The 19,016-nt window shown below is 39.6% G+C and overlaps 1 protein-coding gene across 1 annotated transcript in view; it reads right to left on the bottom strand.

Moving 5' to 3' along the window:
* Positions 1–19,016, bottom strand: part of DOCK3 (dedicator of cytokinesis 3) — a gene marked incomplete at both ends in the record, with an annotated part of 169,496 nt that overhangs the window by 117,994 nt on the left and 32,486 nt on the right. The window contains one exon of the mRNA XM_079540482.1: positions 4,939–5,087. Within this exon, the coding sequence (XP_079396608.1) occupies positions 4,939–5,087 (149 nt within the window). The remainder of the gene's footprint in view (positions 1–4,938; positions 5,088–19,016) is intronic.

Genomic DNA, 19,016 nt, shown 5'->3' on the forward strand with positions numbered 1-19,016 from the left:
AATGATTTTCTAATAATGTGATCACCATCACAGAATCCTGCCTTCCAGTTCTACGTACAATACAAAGAACTATCAAAACTTTATGGAATAAAACTGCCAAATCTAATCATAGCCTGATACTGTTCTTGTGTCAAAATTGCAACTCTCTAGAGCACTAAAAATAACTGTTTGAACTCATTACTCACACGACGAAGTTGATTTCTATTTGATAATGTTCAACACAGCTGCACAGCATCCCTGTGAAATTTACCTGATACCCTATTTTTAGTTAAATCCCTCAACACAGTGGATCTCCAGCCCAGAAGATTCTCATTCTCTAAAATTACGCTAATCCTGTGCAATATTTGTTCCCAAAAGATAAAGGTTCCTTTTGCTTCAGAACTCATATTGTGTGTGTTCAAGTCCAGGTTTATGAATTTAATCCTTTTTTTTTTTTTTTTTTTTCCCCAACAAAAGATGACAACATCATGTTTGAAACGACAATGACGGTTAGTGGCCCACTTCCACTCTGTATTATAAAATACTGTGGGGATACAAGAGCACCAGTTGTCAAGTGGTGTTTCAGCAAAACATATCATGCATAAAAATGAGGTAACGTGCTGGTTTGTCTCTCTGACAGTTCTTCTTTCCGCAGCACTTTCTTTTACAAGCACTTACAGCATTTTGCTGTGGTTTTTACTGTGCCCACAGACTCCACTGACTTTCAAAAATGTTTCCCCAGTTCCCCTACAAAAGACTCCCAGCCCAGCAGCTATCTCTTGGTACCACATGCCTGGGGCCAGTTCTACTGACATTGAGAAATTCCCTCTCTTCCACAGCGCAGTCATTAGAACTTAAGGCTTAATTTTGCCTTCTTTGGCTGGGGAATGAATTTCTGTGCTTTTCTCTCCAATAACACCAAGACAAACTGATGACCACTGTCAGCACTTGTAAGACTGACAGGGATGCACATATGATTCACTACAATTCGCTTAGTTGGCCTTCTGGAGAAAATCAACTTGGTTTAAGTTTGATTTGATTTCACAGAATGGTCTTAAATTAGAATACATTCATAAATGTATAATACGAATGCCAGACTATTTTGAATTAATAAACACACAAGTTGCAGCAATTCTGTCTTGAAGAACCTTGCGAAAATACTGTTATTTGACTAAAAGGTGTGTTTGGAGGCACATGGAGTCTTAAGAACAGACTAGGAGAACATCTCCTCCTATAGCTCCAAAACCAGGTGTTTTACCCTGACCCCACCCATAACTTTGCAGCCAGGCATTTTCATTGTATTCCTCCTCTATGTTCAAGTCTCACTTAATATCACTCATATTCCTCTAACAAAAGTACACTTAAAACAAAGATGGTGAAGGGAACAGAAATGGCTCTGAAAGCTGTTTACAGACATCACACACAGATCTGAAATAAAACCGACAGAAATAAAAAAATAAACTACAAGGGCTCCAGTCTGTAAAGAAATTAGTAAAACACTGATGTAATGTTACACAGGAAACTATTTCTTAAAATGAAGATGAGAAGTAGTAGAAAGTAAGTAATGCCAGCAAGAAATTGATAGAAGGAAATGGCAGCAAATACATCTGAGCATGGAAGCATCAGAATACAGAGGGAGGTAGGAGGTTTTCCTCAAAGATGATATCCAAGAGAGTTCCTCACAGCCTGAATCCCTTCTCAACCATTACGTTTTTACCAGGACATTCAGGAGGAGAGATAAATATTGCATATTCAGACAGAAATGGCATCTATTCGTTCTGAAACCTTCTTAAAGGCTTTTTGCTATGGTGAATGGCTTCATACTACAGCAATTAATTCTAGAGCAGAAGCAGAGCATTCCCTTTCAAACTAAGTCTGCAAGGCAGATTCCTTTCTCTGCTCTTGGTGCAGAAGAGTGTAAAATGACAATGACTCTTCTTAGAAAGAAAGTTCCATTCTGATTTATCATCCTACACATCAGTAAAAGTTGGAAATCTTACCCATTTTTTAACTTAAAATAAACAAAACACATATCAAAAACACGTTTATATTTTACTTGTAATATAATTTAAAATTAGACAGTGAACTGCAGATACCATCTCTATAACATGATCTAAAATAGGATAATGAATTGAATCGTAGGGGTCAGCTTTTATATACTTGTTTGACATACAAGTTTGCTGCAATATAATTTTTTCCCTATTGATTTCAGGCCATTGAGCTTTCCTAATTGCATTTCAGACTTCAAATGATCAGTGCCCAAATAAATCACATCAGAGTGAAGAAATTGAAAAAGAACAGTCTTTCTAATATTCTGTACAAAAGCTAATAACAGATGCGGGCAAAACACTGTTTGAGATTTCACCTGTGCAAAGATACACAGAAGGATGCTTCAGGTCTCATGTTTAGAAGCACTAAGACGCTGATCAGAAAGCGCTCTTCTGATTATTTGGGAAATAAAAGAAAAGCTATACAGTAGTACTATCAGCCACTGCATGCATATAAAAAGAACCTAACTGAGGATAACTGGAAGAGGAAAAAGCATAAAAAAAGATGTACCATAGTTTTGCAGTGGGGAGAATGAATGCATCAGTAACAGAAGATTAAGTCACCACAGTAAGCAGAATCAGTACTGCATTATAAGAATGATGAGCAACTATAGAGAAGGTTAGCAACCTATTTTTGAGTGAATTATATTCCTTCATTTTTAAGAGACAAGTAAGCTTCCTTAATATTTTACATTAAGCATACAGAAATAAGAGAAAGTTCACTGCAGTACTTCCAAAATCAGCCCAAATTAATACAGCCCAGGTAAGTTCTTCACACGCACAAGAAAACCCATCCAGGGAGGGCATTTCTTCCTTGAAACCTGCCAACTCCCACAGCACCACAAGGGATGACCATCAGAACTGCTGCCACGTTGAACGGAAACAAGTCCGGTTCAAAAACCAAACAGATCAGTCCTAACTCACAGTGACTGAAAATGGGAATTTCAAATTTGCACCACTTCCTCCCAATCAATGCAATGCATTAATAAACAAGGTCAGGATAAAGGCAGCTTTAGGCTGAATAACACGCTACATACTAGTGCAAAATTTCTGAAAGCTACTTGGTCATGGAATGTCTCTTATTAAACCATACTACTATGAACAATTACAGACCTGCTCAAATTGTAGTATTTAAGTTTCTCAGTTAATACTAACATGTTTGCAATGACATTTTTCGTTTAATTGCATATCTCAAATACGACAGAACTCTTCTGTCACTGTTTGAAAAACAGCACTATGTGAACACGCATACAAAAAAACCAATGTTTTTAACAAATTAAGACACTAGGACATGAATTTCATGATAAAATTCGAAGGGGAGATACAAGAAAACCCTGATGACCTTCTACAATTCCATTTATATTTAAATATCTCATTGCATATGGATGTAATTAAATATCTTTTCAGTCACACAGATTCCAGTGTGTGGAACATCCAGTTCCTTTACTGATGCACTCTTCTGTTTCAGCATGCATCTCTGACACTATCTACATTTTTCGTTAGAGAGGACAGTATCTTATTAATTACAATTAATTAATTAGGATTACAATATCTTATAATAATACACATTACATTCTTCTTCTTACATGTGAAATGAATTTAATCACAAACACGTTTTTATCTACATGATGCTTTCCACAGTTGTCAGGCATTGGATTTGCCTTTATGGTTTTAATGTACCTTGTATTTCATGATTCTACATCCAGTGCATTTAAAATAAAAGCTTTCTAAAGGCAATCGTTCAGCAGCCTGTCTATTCTCCTCATATTTTCTTCTTACAACATTTTTGCTACTTCCAGTTGCTAACTTCATCCATACATACTTTGAGGAAAAAATGTCCAGACAATATTCAAACACAGTTTTTTGTTCCCATTTAATCCAGCAGGAATGATAATGGAAAATATCTGTAGGTCTGAATCGCAGACCAATGACTTGATGACACCTCCTGTGTTAAGCCCTTCAGAGCTTTTTTTCACTAGAAGTGAAATGTAGTGTGGGGGCTAGCAAAAATGTCCTCATAGTGCATATCTTTCAGAGGGAGTATGTGACTAAGGAGTCATAAAAAAAGATATGTTCGTGAAAAACATTTTGCTTTTTTCCTTAGTTAGACTTCAGCTAATTCATTTCTCCCTGTCATATTTTAATTATTTTAATATTAATTATTTTAATTTGTCTCCCTGCTCATATTTTAATTAGCACTAATCCTACCCCTAGCTGAAAAGCAGTTGCTACATGCTTGAGGAGGGTGGTATTTACTTTGAAAAGGTCATGTGAATGTCAAGCAGAACTTACCTGTCTGATAGACTGTACCTCAAAAGAAAGCCAGCTCTGCTGATGGGCTAGGTTTTGTGTAACTGCACCATTTCAGCTTCTATCTGAATTGCAGTATTCAATAGCTTTTGAAAAAATATCCACCAAGTCACAGTGGAATTTACCAACGAATCTAAAGCTCTAACAAGTTTCATCAGCAAGTACATGGATGATACTAAAAATCTTCATATCACAGTCTCAGTTTCAGTGTAACTGTTACCAGTGAGATTCTGTAGTTATCATACCAACCATTTAAATACTTACTCAGTGGAAAAAAATGGGGTTTAGTATCTATGAACACACGTTCCCAGGCATAATATTCACTACAGTGATACAAATAAAGTGAATTGACCGAAATCACTTAGAAGTGCATATAAAAGACCTACAAGTAGTAAGCAGTACTTGGCTCATCTGTTAGTAGCAGCAGCAGATTTATGCAGTAAACTCGCTGTAAGAAGTTGTATATGATTTCCAAACAAGCAAGTGTTCTGCTTATAGATGCTATTGGAAAGAAAAGTTTTGCTTATTTTTTTTTTGTTCTAAATTAAAGCTACGTGAAAATAATTAAAACAAACAGTACCCAGCTGGTACCTGTACTTACTCATTGCCCCAGTCCAGCCTCACTGTGAGGTGCCTCTTCACCTCTCGCACCTGATCCTGCGTCAAGTGACCTGACAGCAGCTGTCTGCGCAGGTCAATGAGTTCATTCATCACATGGCGCAGTTTGTAGAAAAGATCTACCTTATGTTTCTGTAAAGGCATATTTTTGGGAGGGGAAAGGGAAAAGAAGGAGAGAAGAAAAAAAACAAAAAGTGAAAGAGAAAAGAGAGTAAGTTTGGAAAGAGGAAAAAAAAAAAAGAAGGGAAGCAAAAGAAAATGGGTGGGGAGAGAAGAAAAGGGCAAGGAAGAGAAAAAAAAGATAGGGAGAGAATTTGGAAAAAGAAAGAGCAAGAGGGGGGAGAGAAGACAGATCAAGACAGAGGAAACAGAAAGAGAGAGATTAATAAGTTTCCAAATTTACATTTAATTACCCTAGAGGAATATTAATCCACTTTGTACAAGCTTTAAAATACTTATATGAAAAAGCAGTGTTACTGATGCTATTTAAATTGAATAACTTATTTCTACATTTTGGGCTCAATTTGCTGAGGGATCCACGTTCTGGTGGAACCTCATGCCATAGCTCAAACAATTCATTATGTGCAACACGGATCACTAGTTCCAATCAGCTCATAAATACAGAGCGGAGAAAATGTCTGCTCTCAGTCAGCAGTTAATGTAGTGCTCTAACCTGTTAGCAACGATGATTGACCACACTGGAAAAGCACTTTTAATATTTTAAATATTCTACTTACTGAAAATCACCCAGGTTTCTATGGTAAGTGGTAGTGGGAAAATGAATATTCACTGTATGCACTCTGAAAGGGACTAAAACAATCACTGATAAAATCTACCTAAAAAACAATTTTCAAAGAGGAGAACTACCACATAGGGTTAAAAAAAATTAAAAAGAAAAAGAAAAGAAAACACAAACCACATCATTACTAGCAAAAATTTTCTAAGCAACCAACTTTGCAATCATTTCCAACTGAACTGGTACTCTTCAGGGATGGGAAAACGGTAGAACAGGAAATGTTTGTTCTGTGCAGGAATTCACTACAGGGGAAGACCCCTCCAAAGAGGCAACTCCAAAGAGCAAAGACCACCTATAAGCACTCACAGCATAAGAAGGGTGTCTCTGCTACTCCCATTATCTGCCAGATGAGAACTGTGCGTCAAAAGGCTCTCCTCTACAGAGCCACACTGCATAAAATAGCTGCTGTCTAACTAATGAAGAACCAAAGAAGGAAACTGATCACAGACTGCAGCTGAATTTTCACTGTTTGTTTTTTTAAACAACTCAATTCCATTCGTACCTGTAAGCAAAGCTTGAAACCTAAGGATACCACTTGGGGAAAACACAGGGACAAAACGGGGACTTTGCAGATTAGTGGCATTCTGATGGCATTCCTGGTTGCAGTGTAGTGTTTTGTAAAACACTCAGAATGAATGTAAGTTCATTTATCTCTGATAGATCTGACAGAGGAAATGCACAAAGTCTTTTCTATTACAAAATACTACTGCAAAAAAAAAAACGTTCTTCGTGTATCTAACGAAAAATAAGTAACAGGAGATGAAAAAAAAATTTCCATCTACTTGAATTTGTTTCCCAACAAGATCACAAATCTTGGATGACTTCCAGAAACAAATTTCAGTATATTCAGTTTTGGTCAGAAATATATTAATTTTTCTGAGCCTGATTAAATATCTGCATTGCTGAATTAGGTTGAGCACAGACAGGATTATCTGGAGTTCTTAATCAATTTTGAAAAGAAATGATGCATAACCTTTCAACGACACTTCAGCATTGATTTAGCCCCTTCTGAAAGATCTGAGATGCAGACACCAACAGAAAGAAACATCCCCAAAGTTGGAAATACTTATTCAGAGAAGATAATTATGTATAGCTGGTAGGTATAAAATAACCAAAAACTGTGTTTGGGTTTTCTCATTAAATGTGATGCAAAGTAAATCATAGACAAGCTGATAAAGACAGCAGATGTAAGGAAGCTTGTTTTTATATTGTATTCATGCAAAACAAAGTTGCAACTTTTTCTGATGCAAAATGAAGACAAGCAAATTTACTATATACTGTCTATAACGAGTTGGTGATTAAATGATCATGAGAATCAGCTCCAAAATCATCATATAAAGACTTCTCAAAGAAACCTACTGAGATGAAAAAGTTATACCCTCACTCTTACATTGATGGTTCAAGGTTATCATTAATTGAAGCCCAGAATGCCATGCTGGTTAAATCACAGTATGTTCAAAAGTTCTTTCCTGCAGTATCTCAAGCAGTTACTTCAATCCCAGATAAACAGGAGATGAGATTGTAAACCACAGTTTTGTAAAAGCAAGTCATATTAGGTCCCTACATAAGTCTGAAAAAGCTTCTGTACCCTGAGCAGGACAGGGGGAAAAGGGGACTGCAGCCAGTCTGCAGCTGCACCATTCTGCTCTCTTTCTTCTCCCATTTCTCCCTGGGCCACCCCACAGGCTGCAGCCCATCAGGACCACCCTCTCCATCATCATCTGTCAAGGGCACTGCTCCACAGCGTTGTCCTTGTGTGCCGAAGGACAATCTCCCCTCAGGCCCTGGGAGCATCATTTCAGCGCTCTCCAACCTTGTCCTCTGCCAATTCTGGTGTTTCCAGGGCTATTTCACACTCTACTTTCCTCATCCTCACTGCCTTGCAGCAGATTTCCTGCAGGGTCAGACAGCCTAGCCCTGCCCTGAGGCCTGGCCACTGCGGAACCACCTGGATCCTGCGCCTGGCCCAGGCAGCACCCACACAGAAACCTGGGAACCCAGCACAGGAGTTTGACTTCATTAAGGAGCTGGTGACACAACACTGGCTCTTCCAGTGACACACACGCGCAGCAGGCATTTTACTCAACATGCCTCAGAAGGATTCTAAAATCACAAGCTGGAGGACAAAGCTGCTTGACACCTCAGCACAACAACAAGCGCACCGCTTTACAGCTGCAGTGGCTTTGAAACACTGATGCTGCCTTTGTCATTTTTCTCCTAAACGAAAAGCACATAACATGAAAATACAAAAGCCTGGTGATGTATTAACTGAATCACAGCAGGGTTGGGTTGGAAAGGACCCCCAGCCCCACCCCTGCCATGGTCTGGCTGCCCCCAGCTCAGGCTGCCCAGGGCCCCTGCATGGCCTGGGGCACCTCCAGGGATGGCACCCACAGCTCTGGGCAGCACTGCCAGCACCTCACTGACCTCTGAGCAAAGAGCTTCTCCTTTATGTCTAATCCAAATCTCCCCTCTTTCATGAAGACATTGCACCTTGTCCTATCAGCACTCTCCCCTGACAAGCAGCTCCTCTCCAGCTTTCCTGTAGTCCCTTTAGGTATTGGAAGGTCTCCCTGAAGCCTTCCGTTCTTCAGGCTGAACAACCCCATAGGAAAGGCACTCCGGTCCACTGATCACCCTCTTGGCCAGATGACCAAAACCATAATCATTCTGTTACCACAATTTCATGTAACACTATTGTAAAAATATTGGAATTTCAAGAACTGTTCCCGAGGACTCCAATTACACAATTCTGTTGGGCTATAATAGGGGAGAGGGACAAAAAACCACGATTTTTGTTATGAGAGCATGTGAGCAGACATTTCCCAGGTTGCCTCTTACGGACTTCAGTATCTGAGAAACTAAAGCCTGCAAGCATCATCAGCAGTTGAGAAGACACAGTAAATCTCAAAACAACACAAAAGACTTTCCAGTTTCCTCTGGATTTTTCAATAAAGCAAATTATTGCATATTAAAGTTCTCGTGCTGTAGATTTGTGCCAAATTTATAGTTTAATCTTACACAAAGTCTCTAATGTTATTACCACGCAAACCTTAATAACTACAAACTTTACAAGAAATGGTTTAATAGAGCTAACAATGCATTTCCAAGCAATGCCGCTCTTGTAAGGCTTCCTTTTAAAAACTGATAATTGATTTCAGATCATGCAAATTTATATCAAACAATTACAGGGAAGTATTTTACTTCAGAAAGACACTGTTCTTCTGGAAGACCACGGAAGCATAACTGACTGTTGGAATTTGACAGAGGCTTTTTGATTCTGGGCCTAGAGCTTCTTACTGTAAGCTATTATTTCTAGCGTAAAACAGACGAAGCCATGGTTGATAAAAGGGTACTTGGACTTGATATCCACTTACCGAAACTGCACCAACAAACTTGGCTGGTCACATTTCTCTGAGAAACACAATACTATTTAATGGTATGTATATATGTATACATGTATATATTTTTTTTTAATTCTTATTTTCTGGGAGGGACTTTTTATGTGAACTGAGAAAGAATGCCCCATTTCCAGACCTTGCAGTACAAGAAAACAAAGGGGAGCAAAACAGATAATCAAAATACATCATATCCAATTAATACAAACCCCAATTATCCCAGCTACCTCTCTGTTCCATAACTACCAGGCTCACCTCAGGGGCATGACAGCTGAGGTGCCTCTGAACAGATAGAAGTAGGACCTTATGGGCCAATACAAGCAGCACATCTCAGGGGTAAGGAAAGAAACTGATATAAGACTTGTGTGGAAGATATGGATCATACAGGATAATGCAGGTAACAAGCCTGGCACCCAGAGAAAAGCTAAAGAATGTGAGAACACAGTTAACGTATTAAACAGATAAGCTGTGAAGATTGATGGGTCAATACCAATAGTCACTGATATGAAGAGTACAAAGGTAGCTGGACCAGCTGAGTCCCTAAAACACTCCGGTTTCGTTTCTGAGGAGTAGGGTGCAAGATTTACAAAATAATAAATACAAAAATATTTAGACAAGGACAGCTCCAGTCAGAATCACTGAAATGTTTTTAACACCAAATCATGGAAATCCAGCAAACATCATAAGGAAGGGGTTTAAAACGCACTAAGAACACAGATATTTTAGATAAGCCAATTAGTCTTAAAATATTAATTTCTTTAAGGACTATCTTCCACAGATCTGTTATTTGTGTCTGACAAGATCTGTCGTCTGAAGAAAACCCACAGGCACTTAACTGATGTTTCAAACCTTCTCAGCAATTTAGGTGAAGTCATGGAAAGAATTCCTAATGTTATGAAGAAGAAATCTCGACAGACAATGTAAACATAAACAATTTCCCTATAGAATCTATGTTAGATTCCCATGATAATACAGGACATGAATGAAACTGCCTGGATTTTTGTTAACGCAAATGAAAAACTGCAATGGAAAGATCTCCATGCAATTCTACATCGAAAAGTAATTTGATAGAAAAAAAGATTATCTGTACTTCTAAAGAGAAACATGAATGAATTGGACAGAAGGCATAATTCTAAAATGAATATACAAAATTTAATAAGAAACATTAAGAAACTATGGGATGGTAGAAATACAGAATATTGAAAAGACAGAATCACAGAATTGCTCAGGTAGGAAAAGACTTCAAGATCATCCAGTCAAGATGATGAGGTGAGGATCTGAATACTTAGACTTACAAGGTAAGTATGAAAGTGCTTCTTCTATCTCCACCCTAGATATAACAATGCCAGAAGGAAACTACTGAACTACTCAAGGCTTTGGTCATCTTTCCATATAACCACTCTTACAGTTTTATGTAACAGAAACAACAGATACAAAATAACCACAGCGGAATGAATGAATAAGACAGAGAGAGATGAAGTCTACTTTTCTGGTAGGCTTTTTACAAGTAGAACAAGATCAACCACCATATTTTGAAAATTAATGGCCAAAGCCCACATTTTAAAATATGATTCACAGTAAATTAAATGGATCTGCACATACACATACCTAGCTATCCTGCCTTGTTCTATGACAGATCTGAAATGCACTTATGCATTTTGGCACGTCTGATGGACAGAATGCCATCCAGAGACACAGGCAGGCTTGAGTGTGGGACCAGGCAAACCTCATGACATTAACAAAGGCAAGTGTAAGGTCTGCAGCTGGGTCAGGGCAAGTTCTGCTATCAATACAAGCAGAGGATGAAAGGATGGAGCACAGCTCAGCCAAAAAGGACTTAGGGGTGCTCGTGATTCATGCTTCCATTATTTCAGTAGAAATTTTTCTGTAAAATGTACTGAATCTCATCAAAACACATCAGCTCTGGAGGTATTACCAACAGGCGCTTAACAAAAAATGGTTCTTTCTTTCGAAAGTTATTGAGGTGTTCTAAAGTCATTTATTTTCAGAACTGACTTTCAGTATCAACCGATGCATTTGTTCCCAAAGCAGAATATTTACTTTTAGGGGTAAATGTAAAGCCATATGTAATCCTTGCTCTTACTGCAAAGAAAAGTAATAGTGTGTGGAGGAGCAGGCAGTGGAATGCTCTGAGAAGTGCTGAACGGTCACAGTCAGCAGGTGATGATGTCAGGAGACCACGCCGCCCGTTGCCATGGGTTCTTGGAACACAACACATGCAGTAATGGTTCAGGCCTGCTGGCCGTTGGGAGTTGGGCTGGTGAGCCTTGAAGGATGCCTGTGCTTCAGCTCCCCACCAAGAGAAAAGCACCTAAGTCCCGTCTGAACTGGGAGCCTCCTGCAAAACGTCAGAGGCTGGATGAGACTGTGAGGCTAAGGCGAAAGAGAAAACTGAGCTCGGAAGATGACGTCCTTCTTTCACCTCCAAGGAAACGTCAGAGGCTGGATGAGACCATGAGGCTGATGCGAAAGAGAAAACTGAGCTCGGAAGATGACGACCTTCTTTTACAACCGCCTGCAAAACGTCAGAGGCTGTATATAGGAGCAAGGCGAATGAGGAGGAGAGAATGAAAGCCAGGAATGGAGGACCTCCTGTTGCAATCCGGTGGCAGGCTGAATCCAGTGGCAAAACAAGAGGAGTTGCTGCGGTTGTTGGGACTCTTCCAGCCAACAGAAGCTGCCACTGAGTCACCTGCAGAACTGAGCAGCTGGAAGGGAAATCTTTGAGCAGCTCATTGTTGGTGCAGTTTCTAAGGAGCTGCTGATTAGGGGAAATTTGCTTACATAGAGATAGATAGGTATTTGAACTTTGTATAAGTTAACAAGAGTTATGTTATATTTGAATAGACTATTAAGATTATGTATGAGTATTAAGATTATTATATTATTAAGAATATGTTATATTTGCACTTCATATAAGTTAATAACAGTTGAGACATTCTGTTTGAACTGAAGTTGTGTGGTCTTCTGTTGATGGGAGAATGCATTTTGCGTACAGGCACATGAAGCCAATTTGCAAGAGCAGCTGAGGCATGTTGTGTCTAATACTGAGCCTAACACAGACAGGTACTGGCAGTGCAATGTGACTATCAGTCATTGTCACCTGGAGCAGGGGAAGCTTGTGGCAGCTGCAAGAACAGTAACCTAGGCCATTGTCCTTGTCACCACCCCAGCTAATTCTGAAGCCTATTAATGGTGTTTTTAGCTCTTGCAAACCAAATGGTGGGAATACAAATCTGAATATTCAAAGTGACACTGGGGTCATTAGGCAGAGCTTTCTAAAGCAACACCTAAGTTTTGAGAGTTCATTTGAGACACACACACACACACACACAAAAGACATTTGGAATGATGCAGGTGTTACAGCCCTACCAATGACTCATAATGAACCCATTCCCTTTCACCAGAGGGGAACGCTCTCCTTGGCCTGTCTCCTCCTGCCCATGTTCCTGTAGAACCCCTCCTTGTTATCTTTCACATCCCTCCCTGAGTTCAGCTCCTCCTGCGCCTTGGCTTTCCTAATCCTATCTCTGCACACACGCACAACAGCCCTGCATTCGTCCCAGGCTACACATCCCTACTTACACTTTCTGTGCGTTTCCCTCTTTTCCCTCAGTGTAAGCTGCAGGTCCTTGCACAGCCATGTCAGCCGCCTGCCTCCCCTGCTCGACTGCTTCTGCTGGGGGGTGCAGAGCCGTTGGGCTCTCTGAGGGGCGCCCTGAGGAGCTGCCAGCTCTGCTCTGTGCCCATGCCCTTAAGAACACTTTCCCAGGGGATCCCACTCAGCAGCTCCTTGAGCAGACACAAGTTTGCTCTCCTGAAGCTCAGGGTCCTGACTCTGCTTCTTGCCAGGCATGCATTCGTCCAGGTCACAAACTCCACCAAGGCACAGGCACTGCAGGCCACCTCCTATCTCAACCGCTCTGATGCCCTCATCTGCATTGATGAGCACCACGTCAGGCTTCAGCTCGGGTTGGTCCATCTGTTAACTGGACCAGGAAGTAGTCCTCGACCAACTCCAGGAAAGAGAAAATTAAGCCCAGCTGATGACGCCCTTCTTTCACAACCTCCAAGGAAATGTCTGAGGCTGGATAAGACCATGAGGCTGATCCAAAAGAGAAAACTGAGCCACTTCACGCACACACATAAAAAAAAAAAATGAAATGATGCAGGTGTTACAGCTTTACAAATGAATCATAGAATGGCCTGGATTGAAAAGGAGCACAGTGCTTATCCAGTTCCAACCTCCTGCTGCGTGCAGGTCGCCAATCAGCAGACCAGGCTGCCCAGAGCCACATCCAGCCTGACCTTGAATGCCTGTAGGGATGGGGCATCCACAGCCTCTTTGGGCAACCTGTTCCAGTGCCTCACCACCCTCTGAGTGAAAAACTTCCTCTTCATATCCAACGTAAACCTCCTGTTGCAGTTTAAAATCATTCCCTCTTTTCCTACCACTATCAATCCACATAGACACTCATTCCTCCTGTTTATATGCTCCCTTCATTACATCTATTGGGATTTTCTTTACCGTCTGTGGCTCAAAGCACTGCAAACTAACTGAACCTATTCTAAGGAGTTCTACATAACATTCAGTATCCAAGTGCTTCAACCTACAACAGCTTTGCAAACATACATGCAAGATCAGAGATACCATCTATTATCATCTTGGCTTTACTGAGAGATTTAAGTAGAAAGTATCCACTAATAACTGATGTTATCTTCCCTAATGTCTTCATGGAAGATTGCCCCAACCTCAGGGAGCACCATGTTTTCTTTGTTTTTTCGAGCACAGCTCTCCCTCTTTCTGGAGGCCTTTGTTAACAATTATTGTTCACCATACAACAGTTGCAGCATATGATGGATGGGGGGGACTGCAGCCTCATTACCACATACTATATAGCAAATGACCGCAAAATCAAAGGTCTTACCACAGCTCTTAAAGAAAAAGCAGCCTGAACTGAGACCAGAGGCATTCCCCTGGTCCTTGAATGCTTGCTTTTGGAAGCCTACTTACACATTGAAAAGAGTTTTTGTTATTTACCAATTGCCTCTACAGCATACAATCATGTAGCTGGAAAGTAAAGAGAGAATACTGAAGTCTTCAACAATCACACTGAATGTCTTAATTTGACCTCAATATCTTATGCAAAAATTAGTATCTAGCCACTTGCCAGACGTACCACTGAGTTTTTCAGTTATGGTGCTTTTTTTTTGTTTGTTTAGGAGGACACGAGGATAACCAGGAACTACCTGCTGCCCAGCCAAAAGCAACAGTGCAATGAGTAATCAAAGCCGGCATGCCAAGTGCTAGCTGCTCACCACTGCAGCTACAGCCCTTGGGAGGCTGTGGTTTTTCGTACAGCTTTTACACACCTCCCACCTATTAAACTTCTTGCTACACGTTGTTTAGAAAACTTATATTTTAATATAAAAAACATTAAAATAGTAACAATAACAAACATTACTTGTTAGCTACTCCTTCCTCTGCAATACTTAGGGATAGAAACAGGAAGTAACACAAATCAGGATAAGGGTGAAGGGCACTTCTCGACACCACACGGACAGCAGCACCGGACAGGCTGCCAAAAAGACAGATGTTCTTTGCTTTTCTAATGAACAAAAATAAAATAAAATCTGTCTTCTATTAAATGAACTCCAACAAACTGTCTTTTCAGTTCTGACAAAGGCCCACCAGGGACAATCCATCTTTGTCCTCCCGAGCTCCAGGCACACATATAAGCTCGCTGGCTCACTCAAGAAGGCCAGACTGCCAGTTTCCCTTACCCAGGTTTTCCTCCCTGCTCTCGTTCTCTGTTCTTAAAAAGAAAACAAAACCCGAACTACCATCTTTCTTCAATACACCTCTGGAAGCCTGCAATCAAACTACACTAGCACTTCTGTTTCTTTCAAAAGCTGGTTCTGTCATAACACCATACTGAGAACAACGCGGGTGAGCCTCCTGCTGTGGATGAACAACCTCCATTCCTGATTGGATTTTTTGTAGTGAAACCTTCTTTCCATGGTCTAATGTAATACAGCGTTCACTTTGTTTATAGCACAAAAGCAATGAATTGAAAGCATCTGCAAGTCAGCCACTGCTTTTCCTCAGCAATTTCTTGTTTCCCTGCTGATTGTCTGTTCTCACCTAATGTTGAGCCAACATTCAATAAACTCAAATTCCTATCTTCCAACATTGCACACATACTTTATATGGGTACTGTTGTTTGCAGCATATGGCAGACTGCGTGTTGTTCCAAAAGGACAAAGCTCTTTGTTAGCTACAAACTAGCTTGCATTTTAAAAATTTAAATGGAACTACAAAAAAAAAAAAAAAAAAAAAAAGGCAATTTGCTATGAATTTCAGCATTAGGAAAGGCAGCTATTCTATTTTCCAAAATAAAAGAGCACGTGATGATATCCCACATTAATGACTAAAAAATGCTTCTTTTACAAAGCAAGAAAGAAATTACAAGAACACCATGTGCAGTTTGTCACTGTAAGACTTGTCAAGGACACCAGAAAGTGGCTTGCACCTAACTGATTTTATTTTAAAAATCTATTAAAATCTATCCGTCTCCATGGCAACTCAAAGCATGCGTTCCTCCCATACAATGCGATAAGACTTTTTGTGAGTTCTGTTTTATAGTCAGCCTTTTGTTATTTATTAAACAGCCAAACATTACTGTATCTATATGTGAATCCATATGTGGACATAAATGAAAAGCGAAACATGCTGAATATACTGCTGCTCGTTGTACTGTGCCTTAAATCAAGCTTCCCATAAATTATGTGACCTTCAGAGGTGAGTGGATTTTAACCCAACTATTGCAGTTTTTCAAATATTAATGATGTAAGACATGTTTACAAACTAATCTTATTTTCCTCAAATTTTATGACTACTTCAATCCTTCAGAGCTCTTCCACAAATCACTATAAGGAACCGACAGAATTAATTTTCTTAAAAGTAGAGAATAGAAAGAATAATTACAGGAATCCTTTATAAACTCAAAATACAAAGCACTTCAATGGAACTTCAGCAAGCTGGTGCTAAAGAACAGATGTACTGAAATTGACTGCATTTTATGGCTGTGACCCAATAAATGGTAAAATGCAGATTCTACCTGAGGCCTGAGTTCCACCAAAGACAAAATGCAAAATTAATGACATTTACTGAAGATCTTAAAAAAATTATACATAATTAAGTAAATTCAATTCTCATTTGAACAAAGTGTGAGAAGGACTCCACCCAACTTTCCAAAACCAACGTCTTCAGCAGTGCAAACCTCTACAATTTAAGGTACAAAAATGTCTGAGGTACTGAGCAGAGTGACATAAACCACACCATGACACTTCATCTCCAGCTTCCCCTTCCATGACCAAACATACCAAATTATAAAGATATCCACCTTAGGCACACAGCACTGAAGTGCTCATCATGCTCCAAATCATTCTGCACATCTTTCACACCCAATCAGGAAAATGTTTAAGTATTTTCCAGTAATCAAACAGCAAATAAGCTAAAAGCTAATTGCTAAACAATTAGACATTTTCTCAGCACACTCTGAGAAACTGACAAAGTAGGCGCCAAAGTGGAAATAATTATTCTTTGCTTCTTCCATGTTCAGCGCAGCACTTATAAGACTGTATAGGTGCCACTTGCACTCATGGCCAAGTTACTGGGCACTCCATGAAGATCCACCCTTCACTGTAACCATGAAAAACACAAAACACTTCCATAATGCCATCAAATAACAAAACACAGGACTAGGGATGACTTCCAGTTTTCTGTTAGCATCAACCTGGGCCAAGCAACTTTCCAGGACTCTTTCAAGCATTCTTTTCACAACAGTTGAAGAACCATGTAAAGGAGCTTCCTGTCTGCAGGTAACCTCGAAACTGGCTCAGAAAGAGGAAAGGTGACCAGATATTGTACCTTTCCAGGAGTCTAACTGCAAAGAACCGTGTGTGAAATATCATCAGCACTGTATTTCCACCCTGCACCTTCACAGGAGATGTTTTGAAGTAGTAGTCAGGCACTGCATGGTTTGTGGTTGTTTTTTCTTTTCTGTTTTTTTTGTGGTGCTGTGTTTTTTGTTTTGTTTATTTTTTAAACATCACTTCTATGGTTTCACCAGTTTTGAAGTAAATGCCACCTCACTAATTAAAAATGTCTCAAAACACTCCAATACAAGGTTAAAAACTACACCAGTGATTCAGTAAAGGACATTTGTTTTAAAATGCCAGTTCTGAACTAATGCCACTCTGCAGTAGCCAGGGAAGCCTTACAATAAACACCCAGACCAGCTCCAACTGCACCACGTCCTTTTGCCCACTTTTACACTAAACAGGAGCTTCAGAAGATTTAAAAGGATTCAAACTCAGCTGGCAAAGAATTCCACCTATTCCCAGTGGATTAGATTGCATTCCACACTCTTCCCTCTGCTCTTTCTGCAGAGAAGTAGCAAATTACATTTATTGATCTGACCAAATTCTAAATTGGGCAGTTACGTTCGGTCTCTCCGCAGTAATCTGCTATTTCAACAGAAATCATCCCCCCATCACATCTTAAAACTCTGAGGAATTTTTTTACTGCTAAAATAGCTGCTGTGCTCCACCTGTGAGTTACAGTGATCTCTTAAGCTGACTTAAGAACTCACAAGAGTCTTGTTTGACCTAATTAACTAAAGCTGACGAAGAACTTACAGATCCTTTATTTAGAAGTAGTATAAAATAACAGATCTGACCAACATCTACAAGGTAAGAGAAAGTTATCCACCTTCTTGGTATTATTTTTCTCTCTATGGAAGTCATATACTGGTCTGGGCAACTGCCTGACAGCTACACACATGCACATCACCACAACAAACACAACTGTGCATCTCTATCCAGCTCTGCACCTTCAAAAGTCTCCCCTGAAGACTTTGTTTTGTTTCCTTTTTCTGCCTTGTTCCATCTCTTTGGAGCACTCACAAGAATAAGCTCAGCTTCCCAACGTAGTACAAATAATAACTATTTTTACTTTCTCTCCCAGTACATTACAAAGTGCAATATCAGAGAAGGGAATCTCTGGCAACTTCTTACGTGCTTTTGTAATACTAAAAAGGGACAAATAGAACCTTCTTTTAAATTTCTTAGGCTTCCCAGAGAAGGAAGAAGTTATGTTGTCCAAATTAATCTCCAAGAACTCAGAGTTTATGAGCCAGGCTAAAGAATAACGCCAAATAAAAGCAGTGTGATATGCAGTGACAATATACACATATGCTCACATGCACATTTGGGCATCTGTTATCAGAAACTCTACCCATGTTATAAGCCACACAGTAAACAAAGTTTACATAGCATGCAGTTAAAACATTTAGTTCTTGTTAACTCCTCCCCAGAAACTTCACATAACAGCAGTGGAAGTAGAAAACTCCAATGTCAGTATGTGACACAGAACGGTGACCTTCAGGACAGAAAGAAGTTACCAACACCTACTGATCCCATGCTCATCTGCAAACCCCGCAGACACGCACGTCAGAAGGAAAACTTTCTTTTCCAGTACCAGGACACGACATCTGCACACAGACTACTTATTCAAACAGAAAAAAGAAATGTTTTTTTTTTTTTGTTTAATCTCAAAACTAAACAAGCATTTACTTTTAGAAATATTAAATATTTACTATTACAGATTATCCCAAGTACTGTTAGATGAGCATACAGTTTTTTAACCAGATTACCACTACTGTTACAAAAAACATTCAGTATAAATTACTAAAGACCTTGAAAAAATTTTCTCCTGGCTTTTATAGCATATAAATATCTCTATACCTTTCCAGATGGAGAGAAATCTCCTGTATTTTCAGA

Source organism: Tetrao urogallus (genome assembly GCF_951394365.1).
Source record: "Tetrao urogallus genome assembly, chromosome: 10".
Lineage (NCBI taxonomy): Eukaryota > Metazoa > Chordata > Aves > Galliformes > Phasianidae > Tetrao > Tetrao urogallus.